Genomic DNA, 16,334 nt, shown 5'->3' on the forward strand with positions numbered 1-16,334 from the left:
ATTATATTAACATACCCCCACACACACATTATATTAACATACCCCCACACACACACATTATATTAACATACCCCCCACACACATTATATTAACATACCCACCACACACACATTATATTAACATACCCCACACACATTATATTAACATACCCCCACACACACACATTATATTAACACATTTTCCCCCACCAGACACATATTATATTAACATATCCCCACACACACACACAGACACGCACACACACACACTTACCAACATTAACATACCCCCTTCCTCACTTACCTTGTTCCAACCGCGTATGTATGGCCTTGCTACTCTTCACACATGGGATGGCACCTGTGACGTGGTGCACGTCCCATGTGACACTGGGTCTCTCGGAGGCCACACATAGGGCAAGGGAGGGAGGGGGACGGATTGGAAGGATCCGCAGGCAATGACGGAAGGTGGCTGGTCCTGGGGGAGGGGACAGCCACCAAGTAAAAGAGACTTAGGTTGGTCCCTGCATTCATGGCAGCCAAGAGTAATTTGGGGCCTCAGTAGAGCAACTTTTTCAGGCTTCCCCACCATAGAGGAGACGTTAAAGGGGCGGCTCTGCCAAATGGTCAACATGGGCCATGGCTGTGTTGCTTTAAACATGACATATTATGTATTAAAAAAGTGTTGCTCTCACCTACCTGTTATTGCAGCTTTCACTACCTGGTAATGGATTCCTGTATGTATCTTGGAATGTTGGGACCTGTTTGGAAAAATGGGTACATGAAATTTTGAAAATCGAGCAAAGTGAACACAGTACATAACACAGATCACACAGTATATAATATATACATTATAATAAAACATTACCTTTATTGCGCCACTGTTCAGCCATATCACACCACTGCCAAGCCACATCACAAGCCCCGAGCCACATCACAACTCCCTCAGCCACATTACAACTCCCTCAGCCACATCACAACTCCCTCAGCCATATTACAACCGCCCCAGCCACATCACAATCCTCTCAGACACATCACAACCCCATCAGGCACATCACAGACTCCCTTCAGACACATCATGACCTCCCCAGCCACATCTCAAACCCCTGCCCCCCCAGCTACATCTCAACCCCCTAGACACATCACAGACCGCCCCCCCCCAGACACATCATAGCATCCCCCTAGATACATCAAACACACAACTTCCTCAGACACATCATAACAACCTCCAGACCAGCATACATACCTAAGATGTGCTGCTGGTACAGTCGAGCAAGGAAGCACTAAATGTAGCAAGATTACCAAATTTTGTGATATTTAGAGCTCCTCGGACTGTTTGTGATGTCACACACTCCACGGGGATTGAGAGCTGCTGGCAGCTGTCACCTTCCTCCTTCCACCCTATTAAAAAAAAATAATTAATTTTAAAACATCCAACTGGCTGGGGTGGGGGCTGCTTAGCCTTACATGTGACAGTCAGTCCATGTAATGCAACTCCTTTTTGGAGGCAGGAGTGAGAGGTAGTTATCAGAGGGGAAACAACATGCAGATTAGATGTAAAACTAAAAGTGCAGGAGGGGTAGCATCTTGTAACGAGGTTTGTGATGTATGAAGGGAAGGAGTTAGTAAGGACTTTTTAATTGAATTCTAGAGGTAATATGGAGCAAATTTTAAGATTTGTAGTTTGTTGTGAAGTGGATGTGGAGAGGCAGGAGATGAACATTATTCTTGTTTTAGCAGTTGTAGTGAATTTTAGATGTTAAAGACAGGTAAGAGAAAGACCAGATAACAGGAGGTTGCACTAGTTATGATGTGAGATTAAGAGAGCATGGATAAGGGTTTTCGTAATGACCAGAGTTAGAAAAGGGTATATTCATTGTTTTGAAGGAAGAGGTGACATGACACCACAAGGGACTGGATATGTGAAGTAAAGCTGACCGTGGAGTTGACAAGAATACTAAGGCAGCGACCTAAAGGAACTGAGGAGAGGTTAATGTCACCCATGAGGAAGACTAGAAGGAGATGTTAGAGACACTGAGAAGGAGGAAATATGAAGAGCTCTGTTTTGAACATGTTGAGCTTTAGGTAGCATTGAGACAAATCCAAGTATAGATGTCAGAGACGTAGCTGGGATGAAATAAGAAGGAGAGATGTCAGGGAAGGAGAGAGAGATTTGTGTATGCTCTCCATAGAGGTGGTAGTAACGCCCATAGGAACATGCTAGTTCACAGAGAGAATACCTATAAAAAGAGAAATGCAGAGGGCCAATAACAGAGCCGTGATGGACCCCAACTCATAGGAGTGGAGGATGTGCCAGAAATACAGACACTGAAGGAGCATTTAGAGAAGTAGAAAGCAAAGTATAAATGACGGAAGTCCGGTTGCAGGGGGAAAGAAAGTAGAGCTGGCGGTTGTATACAAGCCGCTCAAGTAGTTTGTAAGCAAAGAGGAATAGAGAAATAGGGTGACAGTTGGAGAGCGAGGTAATGTTTGAGAGATGGATTTGTGGTGGAGGTAGTGGAGGACTTGGGAACAAATGGGATTGATGAGGAAGAGCAGAGTGTGAAGAGAATGAGTGTGAATACCTCTGTAACAGGAGAGAAAGAACTGAGAGTGAATAGGGAGGATACAGTGGGTGTGGGATGCTTGATCTGGCAACATGGGATTTCTTGATGAATGGTTTGCCTCTGAAGTTGATGACGGAGGTGGGAGCCGTCAGGGAAGAAGTGGAGAAAGTCAACAGTGGAGCAAGATTTTCTCCATTGGCTCTCAGCTGCACAGGAGCATGTTCACATGTGGCTGATTAGTTTGGAGTGTCAGGGTTGGGCTTTGGATCGCAATGTGACAATGTGGAGACAATGTGTTGTGGCCTCATATAGGGTTGTTGTAAGAGACTTTTGCATCATGGAAGAAGGACAGTGGTTCAAATGATAAGTAGAGGCTAGGGTCAAAGGCGTTTGTGTCACTATGTTGATTTTATGTGCAAGTGGGGGGGGCGGCTGCAGGCATGGTGAGGGCGAAGGAAATGACGTTATGGTGATTGAGTTGAAAGAGGCAATGCCAATAGGATTATTGATCAGGATATTAAAACTAAGCCTATAATAAATGTTGGTAGAGCAGGAGAGAGAATGTGAGAAAGTCAGGTAGCAAAGTTGTCAAGAAACGTAGAAACTGGGGTCGGAGAGGTGATTAAAGACAGCAATGCAGAGGTGAAAGGAAGGGACAGAGGGTACTGACATAGAAGAAGGAGAGGGAGAGTTCTTGGGGGAAGACTGGGATGGTGCAGCTAGGGGAGGTAAGATCTGCCCCACCTCCTGTTTGCTCAAGCGTGAAAGAGAGACTCCCCTTAAAGTGGAAGAGGTTGAGAGACAAGTTTAAGTAATGGCAAAGTGACTCAAGGAATGTGAGAGGAATAGGTTGTGTGTGGATGCAAGTTTGTTGCAGATGGATCTTGCATAGATAGTGGGAATAGTAGGGATTGTGCTGCCACACCATGAAGATGGTGGAGGTGCCATATGGCAGGGTGCCAATTAGTTTGTGGCTTCAATGCTTGGTGGAGCTATTATGTAAACAAGTAAATAGACTTGTAGGTTTTTATTTTTGGTAACCCTTCTAATACTATGTTCATCCTTTTACTTCAGCCTAACATTAATATGTTTACCCGTCTTGCTTGGACCATATGGCCACAAAATAGATGCAACGAGCGTGACCTCTGCGGGCATGTTCCTCAAAAGGGCATAGTGGTATCATAAGACCAGAGCCAGAAGTGTCCTGTATGTCCCTTCATACATATAATAAGGCAATTGAATAGCCCATCATTCTAGATTTATTTGTAGATGTATCATTCTAAATTGCATCTAGTCAATAATGTATCTTTTATCTGGGCACAATATTTGCAGGAAGTTTTAAAACTCTGAGAATTCTATAAGTAAAATTAAGCTATGATTGTTTGGGCAGGAGGGGAAATAGGAAAAGTTCAGATTAAAATAAGATGCATAATGATGTGCATTTTCATATTCGAAGCAGATTAGTAGACAAATGATAGAAGCAAATAGTCTCCTATTTTTTCATGCGCAGAAATGTTCATACTGCTCACCTAGGAGGTTTTATTTAAGACACAGTTTGTCCCTCCTTGAAGTGGACACTGGGATATTCTGTGTGCAGAGAACCCACCTAGAGGGCCCCCTTGATGCTAGCTCATCCTCTGTCAGGCAGCTTTCACTGCAGGCTGGAGCCTATTCTGCTGCAGAGCAAGAGTACAGTGCCATAGAGTCTGCAAGAGTCCTGAGCTGCAATGAAGAAAGGATACAGTACAACTAACAAGGAGACGCTCTGCCTGTCGTGTTGGATGAAAACAGCAACTTCTAACCGCTAACAATTTACAAGCTGCATTTCTTGAGCACTGAGAAGAGTCAGAGTCTCAAGTGCAATGACTTCTACCAGTAAGCAGCAAGACAGCATGAATGGGATTTTAACATTGGCATGTGACTGACACCTATGATTTTCTTTTCCAGCTTGCAGTTTTATCAGAAGGCGTTAATATGGCTCTGAGATATGCAAATGATCGTAAGCATCAAACAAGATCAATAGTTTAGTCATTTTATTGCAGAGGGAGTAGCCAGCCTTTTATAAGGTCCAGTGTCATACATGAATTGACACATGACAGCACCAGGCAAGACTAGCACTATGTGAACCTGGATCTTTAAGAAGAAGCTACAATTTTACTAGGATCAAGGTTCAAGCAGCACCAGCTATTAATGGCATGATTGCCTTATTGCACCTTTCAAGGAAAAACAGAGTTTACATGGGCACAAATGAGCTTGGATATTACAAAGAAGAGGGGAGAAGATTCGCCCGGCATTATGGCAGAGCAATTTCAAGTTGTACATCTTTTTGGTAACTCCTCCGAGGCTTGGTTAGCCCAAAACCTTGACGTGACTAACCATTTGGTGCAATACAGGGTTGCCTACTACCACACAAGGCATTAATGCCTGACCTTCAGTTAACTAACTTTTTTCCATATTTTTTTAATTTAATTTTTTGTACTATTATTATTTTTGGCTGCCTTTTTATGTCCTTTTAACTAAGCATTGTGGCATAAATGGATGGACAGATGCCTATGAAACACTGTGATAATTTGTTTTTCACCTCCTGGACATTGCTGTGTTCATGGAATATATTACTGGCAATAACCTATGACTCCGGCAGCGTTGCTGTTAAATTTTGGATTAAATCTATTGAAATTGCGAAGGAAAAAAGAACAGCTGGGAAGTTAATGTAGCAGACCTTGTGAAAATGATGCACGTCAATAATTTTCCATTTCGGAGACATTCTTGGATATGGTAAGCAGTCAATATAACCTTCAACTGGTCACATAAAAAAAATGCCTGTGCTTTGTAAATAAAATGTCAGGTCCTGAATTACTGGTGTGTTACACTGATTGAGTGGAAGCCTTTAACCCTCAAATGTTGACCTGCTGCTTTTAACCTTCACAAGACCAAAGAATGCATGATTAGAGAAAAATATATGTGTGCAAAACTGAAAATGGAAAAGTGTAAATTATAACTAATCTGACTTGTAATGGTATTAATGTGTGATAATGCCAGGTATTGGAGATGTCTCACTGCAATGTTATTTACAGATCAGATAAAACAGGCCATTCTGACTGATTTGGGATCCGGGGGTAACATAGCTGAATGCCTGAGCCATAGTTAGCATTAGATGAATTTGGTTACATAGTTCAATGCAATTCATGTTTTATGTTTTATATGTAGTGTATGTAATGTTTTTCATTATTTTACTATAATGTCTAGCCATACACTGTTTGTAGAAATTTCTACAGTGTGTAGATATTATGGTGTGGCAATATGCAAAAATATAAATGCTACATTGGATTTGCAATTAAATGTCATTAAACTCTTTGCCATCTTAAGATTTGCAGTCTACAGTCACTTTTACAAACTTTGGTTAATTATCAAAGCAGTGGGTCAGTAACAAGGGGTACATAGGCACAATTTCTGGAGAGATAAAGTTTTATATCTCACAGAGTGGGGAAAAAATTGGATATTTCTCAATTAAAAATATAAAGGTCGCACTATAATGATAAGTGTCAGCATTTAGTATATCTATACTTCTCGGACACAGAGCGCTGTAGGTGGAAAAAGTGCTACTTGGCCTACTTCTAAAAATGGGGTAATCAGACTGATTTTCATTTCCACTTATCGTGGAGATAGAAAATCAACTGTTGGCGCAATTTACCATTCAAATCTCACTGAGACAATGGAGCGGTAGTCAGCTGTAATGGCGATACTGGCCAGGTGCGGTAAGAGTTAATCTGCCGCTTAGCTGGGCCATTCTCATGAGATATGCGCAGGCGTGAACCATCTAGCCCATTCATGCATGTGCTGTGCACTGAGAGCTCAGACTTGGCTTAGCAAATATATACATAATTAAATATATAATAATATAGTAAATATTATAGTAAATATATAGTAAATATAATATATATATATATATATATATATATATATATATATATATATATATATTTAAAATGATTGATTGTTACAAAAATACACCTGTTTTTGCTCAGGATTGCTCAGGATTTTTTGCCCTTTAATAAATAGACCAGTATATTCCACAAAAACATATGGCCGTTGGCCATTATATTGAATTTTACATTATCGAACCAAGAAATCTGAACACTCACTGAGAATTACATGCAAACCATAAGAGGTGGTACTCTATAGTAGGTCAGTTGTAAAGAGGATGACCATTGGCAAGGACATGATTTGGAGATGATTTGAAGCAAAGATGACCCAAAGGGGCAGATTCAGTTGGCCGTGTTACTGTCAAAAGTAACGCGACTGGCGCACCAATACCGATAGTACGGTAATGTTTAACGCTGATTTCTGTTCGAGGCTAATGGAGCCGTGAGCAGCGATCCGGGTTAGAATTATCGTGTTAACAGTATTGGTGCGCCGACTGTCAAAAGTAACGCGGCCAATTGAATATGTCCCATAGACGAGAAGTGGTATCAAATGTCTAAACAAACCAGTGGTATATTTCCCTCTAAGAAAAACTGGGCCATTTAAGTTAATCAAAGCAAAGACCAAACTATTTCATATTTCAGGTTTATTTTACCCTCTTCACGAATCAGGCTTTTCACCCCCCGCTGCTGAGCCTTTTTGGCAGTTTTTGGGTGCATCCTACCATCAGTGTCAGTAGTTTGGTTATGCAGTACCACACAAATTGTACCTTAGTTTTTCAGAAAACTTAGGATTTTGAGAAACTATCATTAGTTCAATTATATCTCCTCATACGGCAACAACAATCTACTCAAAATAGTCCAAAAAAAATATTTTTTATATCAAAATTTGCAATACAGTGAAATAAAAGCAAATGTGTGTATTTTTTTGCTAAACACCACCAATAAATACTCTATGATTCTTGTTTTGGCATCAATCCACCTTTACAAAACATAAAATAACAGGATTCTAGACTTAGGTTTTCATAATAAAATCTGCACTTAACAATGATAATGACATTTTTGCTAGTCTTGAAAGGCATAAAATGTGTGTGAATAAAAAACATGGCTACCACTTTGAAAACTAAAAAACCTGCCACATAAAATGGGTAGGTTGCAGTTTAGTAAAGCCAGGCTGGGGGACATCTTGGCATTATAACTCCCTCCCCCATCTCTGGACTTTCTGTAGTTTAGGGTGTTCACCAGGCAGTAACTACTAAGGAACCACATCATTTGAAAGGACTCCTTTCTTTCAATCCCCCTGGATTATTGAAGCCAGGTTGGAAGAGTTCCTCCCCATCCATGGACTTCTTAATGATTTCTGTAATGTAGGATGTTATTGTCTGGTGATCATACATGGTTCCAAGACAATAACTTCTAAGGGGACGCCACACGTTTAAAATGAGGGTGCCCCTAAGTCTGTAGGTGCCAGGATGGGGGAAATCGGGTACTTTTAGTGCCCTTCCCCCATCCCTGCATTACAGATTTTTTTATGGCATTGCTACTCTCTTCTCCCAAACTTCACCAACCGGTAATGCAAGTGGTATTTTCGGTACTTCTAACCCCTTCAGTGCTAAGAACTAGTGGGACTTGTCCTTAGCACTGAAGGGGTTAATGAACATAAAGTAATCTAATCATTTTTCCTTTTCTTGCAGTAGTCGCTGTCTACACTGTGATGTAATTATGTAAATACTCCATAAATATTAATGGTTTTACAGAATTACTTGTAGGTGATGCATAACTCCACATGAGAGGTGTATAATCTGACCCTTTAGAGATAACACCACTGGATGTGTAGACTTTGTACTTTGAATTATTGAGTAACTACGGAGCACTCATCCCAAATACTCTTAACACAATATAGCTTTTTTTTCACTGGCTCCTAGACATGTATCCTTACAAGGAACTAAGAATCAAATAGGGTTTGAGGTTACCATATGTTAATAAATGGGCATACTAGATGGACCAAGTGGTTCTTATCTGCCGTCAAATTCTATGTTTCTTTGTCAACCTGTCTTTTAAATTCAGCTGTTATTTATCAGAGTATTTTGACATCTGACAAATGATTGGTTTTGTACTTTTCACATTTTTTTTTAAAGAAATTCTGTCTAGAAAAGTACATTATTGAATCAGAACACTGACCATACGTCTTCATTGATTCGCTGAGCTTGGGGCTATCATCACCCGCGCCTATGTGCTTGTGGGGCGTGAGGAAACAGGTTACATTGTGAGCAGGTGTTCTGGTATTGTTTTTTGGCATTCCTCGTGTATTGAAGTTCCTATGTAGGTGGAAAGTTGCTACATAAGGTCAGTGTTCTACTATTTCCCTAATTAAATGAAAAGTTTTATGGTTTGTTTACCATGAACTGATCTTTTAACCCTCTAACTTCATAATCGCAGGTTAGTGTACATTGCTTCATCACAGAGCCCCATAGTAAACCTTTGAGGGCGACTATGGTGATCCATCCTCCAGAGGCCAGTAATCTGCTCTTCTGAGGGGGGGCAGCATTTGCGCAGTGTGACCCAGTTTGGGCTTTCCATGCTAGAGATGGAAAACCAAACGGAGCCTCACTGTACATGCGCTGGCAGTGCAGAAAAGAGATGAGTGAAACTTGAGAAAACTGTACTGAGGAACTCTCCTTATTCGGCCATGGAATTTTACATGTGTTGCAGGAGGAAATTGGCTTAAGTGTTCCAGTCCCACCTCAATCACACCACACTGCAGAATGAATTAAGCATTGTCATCCCAGCTCTATTCATCTATATATTCCACAAACGACAAATCTACAAATGCAGTTTAATGGCATCCCATTCAATGGACGTGCAAAAGTGGAACTTTAATATTTTATCGCCGAAACATTGCAAACAGCCTGTTCAGCCAGTTAACTTGATCCATGTGAAATGTTGATGCAAATTTTCTAATCTCTAGTCCAGACCACAGCAGAAATGTTTTTGGGTTAACACAGGATTATAAATCGCTGCATATAACTGTTGGGCGAGTTGGGTAGAACCTTCTATGTGCTACTTTACCTGTCAATTGCTTTTATCCGTTCCATGAGTAATGTGTGCCATTAAACCATTAGAAGATTACTTTACTTCACATACAAGTTTATCTAAATGTAAACATTTCAAATGCTTCTTAGAACTGAAGATATTGAGGTAAAGCTTTGTTTATTATGGAGGTCTGTTTTTCTATGTACCTAGATATGATCAGCTTAGGTAGCATTATGACAATTAGTGACATGTGGGTGTGAGAGGGTTACTCAAAATTAAATGTTATGGTCTATTCAGAAATAACTAACACCCCCCCAAAAAAAACAAACACTACTATGGTTTGGTTCAAGAGATAACTCTCTTTTAAAAAGCCTTAATTTACTCTTATACTAAAATGGAATCAAACCCCAATTTAATCAAAAGTTAAGGTCAATGAAACATTCCTTACAAATACGTAGTGTTATAAAGACGGACTATTGAAGACGTGACTTCTTCTAGAACAGCAAACACAGAATGTTGCTAATTTTGATTTAATATGACATTAGCTGGTCACAGTGCATATTGGTAACAAATAAATTGTCATACAAGGCTATTAAATTTATAAACAGTTTTGCATAGTAAAATAGGATATACAGAATTAGACTCATAATTTATGGCGGTATCTGCAGCCTATGTGAAGGCTAAAAGAATGTTTCAATCTCTCAGCAGAAAGGCTTTTCCCCAGAAACTGCCAATTTTAACATAAATGTACATGGTTTTTTAAAACTTCTTTTCTCTTCTTTGTCAAAACTTGCCAACTTTGTGAACTCTCTGAAATAGGTGTGCTGGCATGTTAATCTGTTTTACAAACAATTTATTGCCCTTTTTTGTCCCAGAACATTTCTGTCCATTGCCCCAAAATATTTAATCATTTTCTTCTGTAGCATCTCACAGATACAGCATTAATTCCACTAAATCTTGTATAATCTTCTGCACATATAGTTATAAAACATGATGCTGTTACATTGATTCCTCAGAGAGATACATTATTTCTATAGGTTCCCTGGTGAATGACTGACACATAAATTCCATTACTTTAATGGAATAAAAATTTTGTAGGCTCTTCACAAGCATGTATTTGGTGATGTGTTCCTTTGAGCTGATCATAATTCTCATCATCCATGAACTTGACCTTTGTTCGACCCACGTGGTTCTTTCTGGCCCAAGGAGTTTTAGCAAATATTTTAATATCCTTTGAACTCTCATTGAGAAATAAAAAACAAAGAGTTGATTGTTTTGGGCCCTGTTACTGAAATGAGGGACAATCAAGTTAAGTTGACAGTAAACAGCTTCTCCTTTTCCTTGAGCGATATCCATTAACCCTGTTGTTTATAAGGAAGCCAGTGTTTTGTGGAAAACCATTTTGATGAAATTAATTTCTGATTTTTGGCTTTATCGTGACAATCAAAGGGAAAGCAGAGTTGGAAGGAAGAGAAGATGATGAAAGGGCAATAAGGCGATAGGGAAAGAATAGGAGAGATGAAAATACTAATATAAATGATGGATAACATTTGATGAGTAGAGGAAAACTAGAACTTGATACTGGGCAAAATAAAACCAGGACATATCATATTCCTCTGATAATTTAAACCTTGTTTATTGCTTGACTCTTGACTTGTGTTGAGCATAGCAGGAAATATTTGATTAGGTTTGATTGTCACATCTATTTAGACTATACTCAATTATAACAGGCCTTTGTCTGAAATGCAATGAATTGTAACAACAGTCTAGTTACTGTCAGACGTGCACCTTGGATTGTAAGATGTAAACCGGATAAATTCACTTTTACTCTACTTTGAGTAGGTTTGAAGTTTTCTGACCCTTAAATCTGTTTCAGGCATCAAACGTAGATACTTCAATAAGTGAGAACTTGGTGACACAAGAAATGTGAGAGATATCGTGAGCTACAGTATTAGCTGCAGTACAAAAGGTGGCCATGAGTTCGATTCCCGACCATGGCCTTATCTGTGTGGAGTTTGTATGTTCTCCCTGTGTTTGCGTGGGTTTCCTCCGGGTGCTCCGGTTTCCTCCCACACTCACACATACTGGTAGGTTAATTGGCTGCTATCAAAAATTGACCCTAGTCTCTGTTTGTCTGTCTCCCTCTCTGTCTGACTCTCTAACTCTCTTCCTGTGTCTGTGTGTGAGTGTGTGTGTGTGTCTAGATTAGGAAATTTAGACAGTAAGCCCCAATGGGACATGGACTGATGTGAATGAGTTCTCTACAGCGCTGCCGAACTAGTGGCGCTATATAAATAAATGATGTTAATCTTTTAATCCGTCGATTCTGTTCTGGTCTTTTCAGGTGAACTGCAGTGAAACGTATGCTCACATATAAAGAATACAATGCACAAGGACAATTGCCATTGAATAGAGTCAAAAGGAATGTTTAGAACATTGACTAATCAGAGGTTCCTTTAATAAAAGCAAAGTACAAATGAATAGAGACCCCATGCCTAAATGTATTTTGGGCTCACACCGTTTTGCATCTGTTCATTTTTGGCACAACAATATGATTTTGTGCTATGATGCATATATTTTCTACTCTGGGACGTTAAAATCACATTATGAAGTGGTAGAGTAACACCATGGGGTCGTCTGAGTTCCACGCATAGCTTCCTCTTTTGGAGCAAGCACATAAGAAGGGGATCTATTGTGCAGGTTGAAGAGATGTATTTTCAATGGCGATTCCTAAAGTGGAATGTCCTTTAGATTGATTTTCATTGTGTTTTAATAGTGTGTGCATCCATGCTGTAAAATAAAACGGATGCTATATGCAAGCAATTAAAAAAAAACAAGATTAGACAGTCGTTTTAATGCAGAAAATAGCTTAAATCTATTGAAGTTTCTTCCATGTAATTTCTATCCAGACCCAGCCGTTCAGAATGATTTTGTAACACAATGCCATAGCCAGTTAATCACAGGCAGAGATCTAGAGGTGGGTGTATTGAAAGGGCAAGATTTTGACCGTTATTCAGCAGTATTGTGTGGCAGGTTTGCTGGCACGCTGCAAATTATTGATTAAGTAGTGGGTGCAAAAGGCAATTTGATGCTATTCATTCATTGAGTGTTTTGATTTGGGGATGAGTAAAACGATTTTGTGAAATGTTGGCAGCATGTGAGATTCATCACACAGACGATGAGATGTATTATACAGAACAAATTTCAGCAGGGTCAAAACAAAATTAGATAACATTTTCAACTCTGCAGCTTTGTTCTTGCAAAGCTAATTAGATGACAAGATAATTACATCCCAAAGTTTGTGCCTAATTCCAGGGACAATGACCCTCTTCATTTCAGATTGCATTTTTTTTCAGCAAAGCAGCGTACCGAGATTTACTGAGCTATGCTAAGTTAGCTTGTCTGATCCTGGAACATATGGTTATTCTAGACATTCTGCTAGTGGTCAGGGAACAGGGGTAAACTTATCCCAAATGGGGTAAAAACGAAATTCCTGGGGGTAATGCTGCCGATTCACATGCTGTCAGTTGGATTGTAGACCCCTATAAATGTGAAATTGCTGTTGTACCAGAAGAGCCTCAAGGGTTGGCAGAGGCACTTCTTGAGCTTCGATGCAATAATGAAGCACGTATTGCATTTGAAAACAAAGCAGATCTGTCATATTTTTGGATGTCAACAGCTGCAAAGACATTCAAAAGTGCACATGAGGAGGCAGTCAAAAAGTGGCTGCCTTTTGCAACAACCTACCTTTGCGAAAAAGAATTTTCCACTCTAATGAACATAAAAACAAAGCAGAGAAATCGATTGGAAGCTGAAGACTATCCAAAATGCTCTGACATCAAAATGCCCCAATATTGATGCTCTTGTATCAAAAATGAAGCAACGTCATTTCTCCAAAACCTGAAGTTTTCAAGTTGAAGCTTTCAAAGAAATTTTGAATAGATTCAATAAAATTTTGAATTACAGTAATTAATAATATATGATTTCCTTCCTTTCAAATCAAGGGGGTAACGTCGGCGTATCTAAATATATTTGGGGGTAAAAGGTAAAAAAGTTCCCTGACCCCTGTGGCAGAGTCTCCAGATTATATAGGTCAAAATTACACTGGTAATAGATCTGCATAATGCTGTATTTGTATTGATAACCTATCATAGCTTCAGTACTATTTCTATTTTAAAAAGTATTCATACATTGGATTGCCATAGTCTGACTGTAATTCTATTGGCCATGCAAATGGTCAGAAAATCCGTAAATTTTACAATGTTTTACCAGAATTACCTAGCATAGGATAAGCATGCTTTGGATATAGGCTTTCTAAATTAATTTTATGGAGCCCCCAAAACGAGATACAGACCGCAACAGGGTCATTCCACACCAGATCACGCCAAGAAAATGAAAATGAAATGTACACCACTCATCTCAGATTTTGAAGTTTTTTTTTAATAAGAGAGGATGTCAAAAAAACTATTTCTGCCAAATATCTTGACTGTCTGACCATTAGTTTCCAAAATATTGAATTTTCAATGTATTAAACTATTTACTAATCGTGGCTTATTTATTCCAGTTTATTTGAAGTATCACGGGTGTTTATTAAGGAATCATCATGAAGTTTGGATCCTTAAGATAACTTTTCCTCCTGAATCCAAACTAAATTACTTTATTGAGTTACGTTTTGAGTTACTGCGAAGATGCAAGCGTTTGGAACAAAATTATAATTTGGTTAAGTCAACATTAGATATCCTAATTTTTTTAGGTGCTTAAGAAAGGTATACATTACTACCACAAAATACATCAGTATGGTACTCCGTTTTATAGTGGAGAAAACATACTGAAGTTGATACATAGTTTACACAGCAAACCATGCTAGGTTAAAAACCATACCCAAAAAGTGATCAAACCTGAGGTAATGGGATAACCCTCCAATACAGAAATTGAAATTTAACAGTAACCGATGGGAAAGGAATTCCCTTTCAAAGCTATAACTTTCCAGAGAAAGAGAGAGGGAGATAAACAGAAAGATAGTCAATCATGGCAGCTGCTCCTCCAAAGTGCACATTGGGTAGTTTGTTAAATACTGGCTGCCATATTACTATCTACTCAAAAACCACTGGATTACATAGCTGGGACCACCTTACAGATGAAGAAAAATTACTTTTGATTCTGAGAACTGAAGTTTCAATTGCAACCAGTGATTCTGGAACCTCAGTCTGCTACCATCATGAAAAGGTACTGCTCTTAGACTATGAAGAATTTCATAAATATGCTGTAATGCTTTCTTGTCTCACACAAAAGGAGCTAGAAAAAGCTTAAGAGTTGTGTCACTGAAGTGGGCCAAAGAACATGGTCAAAAACTTTGCCCAAAATGCAGATTTCAATTGTCACTCTGTAAAGAACAAACAGACATAGATATGCCAATAGAAGAAGTTTAATCCCCAGTGAAGAGTTTGACTGAACCTGCAGAAACAGATGAGCTGAATGAAAGTATTACAAAGCTTGGTTGTTCACCAGTGGAATTGCATGGGGTAAAGAGAAGACACCGGGAGACATCCACTATAAGAAAGAGCAGACAAGTACAGCAATTCAAGAGAAGCTTACCCAAATATTGTCTCTTCCTAGCACATCACTAGAATCACCCCAGAAAGTGTTCAGGTTGTGATGATTTACAGAGTCTGATATATGAATTAAATCAAAAGTATGAAGAGGATCCACGACAAGAAGTAATAAAAATATTAACTCTGGCACCAAGCAGCTGGACAATTAAGCAGAACGTAGAAGAATTTAATGTCACAGAATACATGGTAAAACTTGAAGCAACCCATGGCATACTGGCAGAACCTGAAAAATATAGAGGGAAATCCCTTCTTGTACAATCCCTCAGGCACAGCAGTTTTACGAAGATGATGAACATTCTCGGATGTGCCCTGGAAAGAAAGAGTTTGTTTTTGTAAAAGTTCCAGGAGGAAAAAGAATTCACAAAGAGAAAAGGCTACTCCTAGTAAACTTGAAAGAGCTTTATCTTGCTTTCCAAGACCGGTTTCGAGTTGCATTGTCTTAGTTTTGCTCCTTACGCCCTCCGTGGTGTGTTTCGGCAAGAGGTATGCATTCTGTGTGTGTTTGTGAAACTCACTAAAACTTAAAATTATTGGTTGCTGCTCTACCACTAAAGATGGACTACAAAGACCTAACTGAAATCCTTGTTTGTTCTTCAGTTTAAAAAACTTGTATGATTCATTGATGTGACAAATGCCCAGGTCTGGAAGCACTTCAGGAAATAGTTTGAAAACTTTTTCCTAATAGTGACCTAGATGATGACGAAACAATTGTTTATAAGCAGTGGGTGCACACTGACCAAAGTAAATGTAAATTGGTTACAATCACTAGTACTGTGGAACAATTCCGTGGATTTATTTGTAGTGCTGTTGACGATGGAACAGCCCACAGCTAAGTCCCAGGCTGAATACTTAAGCCAGCTGAAGGAAACAATTTGACCAGAAACAGAAGCTATTGTGTTAATATATTTTGCAGAAAGTTATTCATTCCTGTGTCAGGATTCAATTCATGGATTCCACTGGGACACTTCACAAGCAACACTCCACCTATATGCTGTATTTTTTAGGCAAGATGATTGTGATACTAAACTGTGCATTATTAGTGATACCCGTGATCACGTAGCCATAACTGTGCCTGCCTTCATTACGGTAGTTATGAAACACCTATCGGAACTATTGTCAAAATTAAAGTTCACTACTTTAGTGATGGTGCTAGTGCACAATACAAGAACTGCAAAAACGTTTTGAACTTTTACAAGGATGACTTCAACTTTCAAGCAGAATGGAAGT

General features: G+C 39.2%; 1 protein-coding gene across 2 annotated transcripts in view; it reads left to right on the forward strand.

The window, feature by feature from the left end:
- LOC142099587 (3',5'-cyclic-AMP phosphodiesterase 4D) overlaps positions 1-16,334 on the forward strand; it is a 548,136-nt gene that overhangs the window by 108,183 nt on the left and 423,619 nt on the right. The window contains exon 1 of one of the 2 annotated variants that reach the window (XM_075183201.1): positions 4,209-5,317. The exons of the other annotated variant lie outside the window; for it this stretch is intronic. Within the exon in view, the coding sequence (XP_075039302.1) occupies positions 5,271-5,317 (47 nt within the window). The 5' untranslated portion in view covers positions 4,209-5,270. Of the gene's footprint in view, positions 1-4,208; positions 5,318-16,334 lie in introns of those variants that run through there. 2 annotated transcript variants of the gene reach the window in all.

Source organism: Mixophyes fleayi, chromosome 1 (assembly GCF_038048845.1).
Source record: "Mixophyes fleayi isolate aMixFle1 chromosome 1, aMixFle1.hap1, whole genome shotgun sequence".
In the NCBI taxonomy this organism is placed as follows: domain Eukaryota; kingdom Metazoa; phylum Chordata; class Amphibia; order Anura; family Limnodynastidae; genus Mixophyes; species Mixophyes fleayi.